General features: G+C 45.2%; 1 protein-coding gene across 1 annotated transcript in view; it reads left to right on the forward strand.

The window, feature by feature from the left end:
• Positions 1-868: 868 nt before the first annotated feature.
• The window catches only part of dlk2 (delta-like 2 homolog (Drosophila)), a 17,224-nt gene continuing 15,293 nt past the window's right edge, over positions 869-2,799 (forward strand). The window contains exon 1 of the mRNA XM_037687667.1: positions 869-944. Within this exon, the coding sequence (XP_037543595.1) occupies positions 869-944 (76 nt within the window). The remainder of the gene's footprint in view (positions 945-2,799) is intronic.

A 2,799-nucleotide genomic window follows, 5' to 3' on the forward strand; every position in this document is an offset into this window, starting at 1 on the left:
TACAAAAGAACACAAACATGCACAGCAGACAGGAAAACATAAAATAGAAATACATATACAAATAGCAGCAGAAGCTAACTAAAATGGCCAACAGAGTAGAGAACAGACCGGGCCAAAACAAATTACACCGTGTTAAAGGCAAGCGAATAGAAGTGGGTCTTCAAGCGAGACTTAAAGACTGAGAGTGTGGGAGCCTGCCAGACACTCAGTGGCAACTCATTCCACAGTCGTGGACCTGCAACAGAGAAAGCACTGTCACCCCTGAGCTTACGACGGGTTTCTGGGACTGAGAGAAGCATCTGGTCTGCTGACCTCAGAGAGCGCGGTGGGACATATGGCTGCAGAAGATCAGTGAGATAGAATGGGGCGGAACTGTTCAGTGATTTAAAAACATACATGAGAATTTTGAAATGGATCCGAAGGTGAATGGGTAGCCAGTGCAGGGAGGCCAAAACTGGCGTGATGTGCTCTCTATAGCCTGTACCAGTTAAAAATCGGGCTGCAGCATTGCTGCAACTATGCTAGTTGCTTGTTTCTATCACGAGATCTGGCAACACTGCTGAAGAAGTCTTTTGGCTAAAAGACGAAACAGCTCAACTTGGTTCACTGTGCTCCATGGCTGGTGTCAACGGCGGATAAGGTGCAAACTATTGAGAACTACAAGGCATAACTTCACCTAAAAATTGACCAGACAACCCCTTTAACAGCTGATCAATGATTTAATCTTTAGTCCTGGATCTGATCCTGGACTTGTGGTTGTCTCAGCTTCCAGAGCACTGCCACCTTATGTAAAGCTGATCACATGTCCGCAGGTCAGTGCCTCACCACCCCATCTTCTGTTTTAGACCTTCACACACCTGCAGACTCCATGTTGGCGTTCCAAGCTGCCATTATGCTGCTATTGCTCAGCTGCTTCAGCCTCATCCTACCTTGCACAGGAGGAGGTAAGTTACACAGCCACGCCCATTTCTGCACACTGCTGCTTTAATACCCAGCAAGTTACTGATTATTAGTTTACTTTCAGAGCCTCAGTTGTCTGATGTTTTGTTGGTTAAAAATTAAAATTTTGAGTTTACTCTAAAGGATTTTGTTTAAACTCAAGTTTCCAAACTGTTTTTGACCCTCAATGTATCCTGTACCTCAACCTCAGTGCTGCTACCATCAGGAGACTCTGTGTCTTACAGTTCCGTCCAACAATGTTTAAACTCTTTCCTTTCAGCTTAGGTCTATCTTTACAACAGAACAGTTTCTTACACTCTGAGGCCCCACGAGGGCAGCGTCACCACCTGACCTCTTCTGTTTGAGTCCCACTCGGAGCAAGTCTGGATCAGGTTCCCTCTGTGGACTTTGCACCACCTCTTGTGTCTGAGACCCACAACAATACCTTCAATCACAAGCGGTTCTTGTCTTAATAAGAGGCTCTGATTAAACAGCTAACAAGACCAAGAGGTATTTCCTTAATCTGACAATCAGAGACCAGCAGAGCAGTGAGAAAGCTAAGCATATTTTGTATTTAAAGCTGCAGGAAAGTTAAAATTAACCCACAAACAGGTTCCTGTTTCTCTCATCAGCTGCTCTGTTTGTCAAATAAGGCCTGGAAAACCTGCAAAGCAAACAAAACAACAACAAAAAACAAGAATCTAAAAATGTTCAATCTGGTCCTCTGGACATTCAAAAAAATAAAAATTGTAGAAACGTTTTGTCTTTCATCCGAAAGACTTCCTCAGTCTGAGGTGCTGTATTCAGCTCAGTCTCTTAAATAGCACCTTCTCAGAGTGGATCAACCAGTTTGCTGCTGACAACCAAAACCAGCTGTTCACATGCTCAAGAAGGACCATCAGCCTAACAATGGATCATTAGCACACTGATGGCTGTTTACTATTCACAGGGGGTTGAGTGATACTAGCAATCACAGCATTGTAAGAGGGGGACAGTTGAACCCGGAGGCCTCCACCCCTGTTTAATGATGGACAATTTCTTTTCACAAAGATGGCCTCCTTTACTCCTCTCTGAAACCATCGTTCCTCTCTGTCCAGGATGTGAACATCTTCATCCCTGAAAGAGAGACCGCTGGCCTGGAGATGAGTGTAGACCGCAGAGTCCTGGCCTGATGATGTTGATCTTCTGTGCTGGGCCATCCTTTTGGCCAGTGGCTGTTTAGTTTCCCTGATGTAAGACTGATCACAGCCCTCCTGACACTGAACAGCATACACAACATTGCTCTGTTTGTGCCGGGGGACTGGATCTTTGGGATGAACCTGTCTTTGCCGTAATGTATTTTGGGGTTTAAAAGCCACTGGGACGTTATGTTTAGAAAATAAACGTCTCAGTTTCTCTGATACTCTCTCAACATACGGAATGACCACTGGTCTGGGTTCCTCCTTTTCACCTGATGGCTGACTGGAGTGCTGTTTGGGTTTCTTCTCTGCTTTCAGGAAGGCCCAGTTAGGATATCCACATTGCTCTAGAGCATGTCTTGTGTGGGATTTCTCCTTCTGCCTGTCTCCTGAATTAGTGGGGACGCTGTCTGCTCTGTGGTACAGAGTCCTGATGACTCCTAACTTGTGCTCCAAAGGGTGATGGGAGTCAAACTGCAAATACTGGTCTGTGTGGGTGGGTTTGCGGTACACCTCAGTTTGCAAATGTCCTCTATCAGAGACTGAGACCTCACAGTCCAAGAAAGCCAACCTGCCATTTTTTTACATCTTCTCGTGTGAACTTGATGTATTTATCCACAGAGTTGATGTGGTCAGTAAAATGTTGGACTTCCTGAGATTTAATTTTAACCCAGGTGTCGTC

The sequence above is a fragment of the Nematolebias whitei genome, chromosome 1, assembly GCF_014905685.2.
Source record: "Nematolebias whitei isolate Nwh7 chromosome 1, NemWhi1, whole genome shotgun sequence".
NCBI lineage: Eukaryota > Metazoa > Chordata > Actinopteri > Cyprinodontiformes > Rivulidae > Nematolebias > Nematolebias whitei.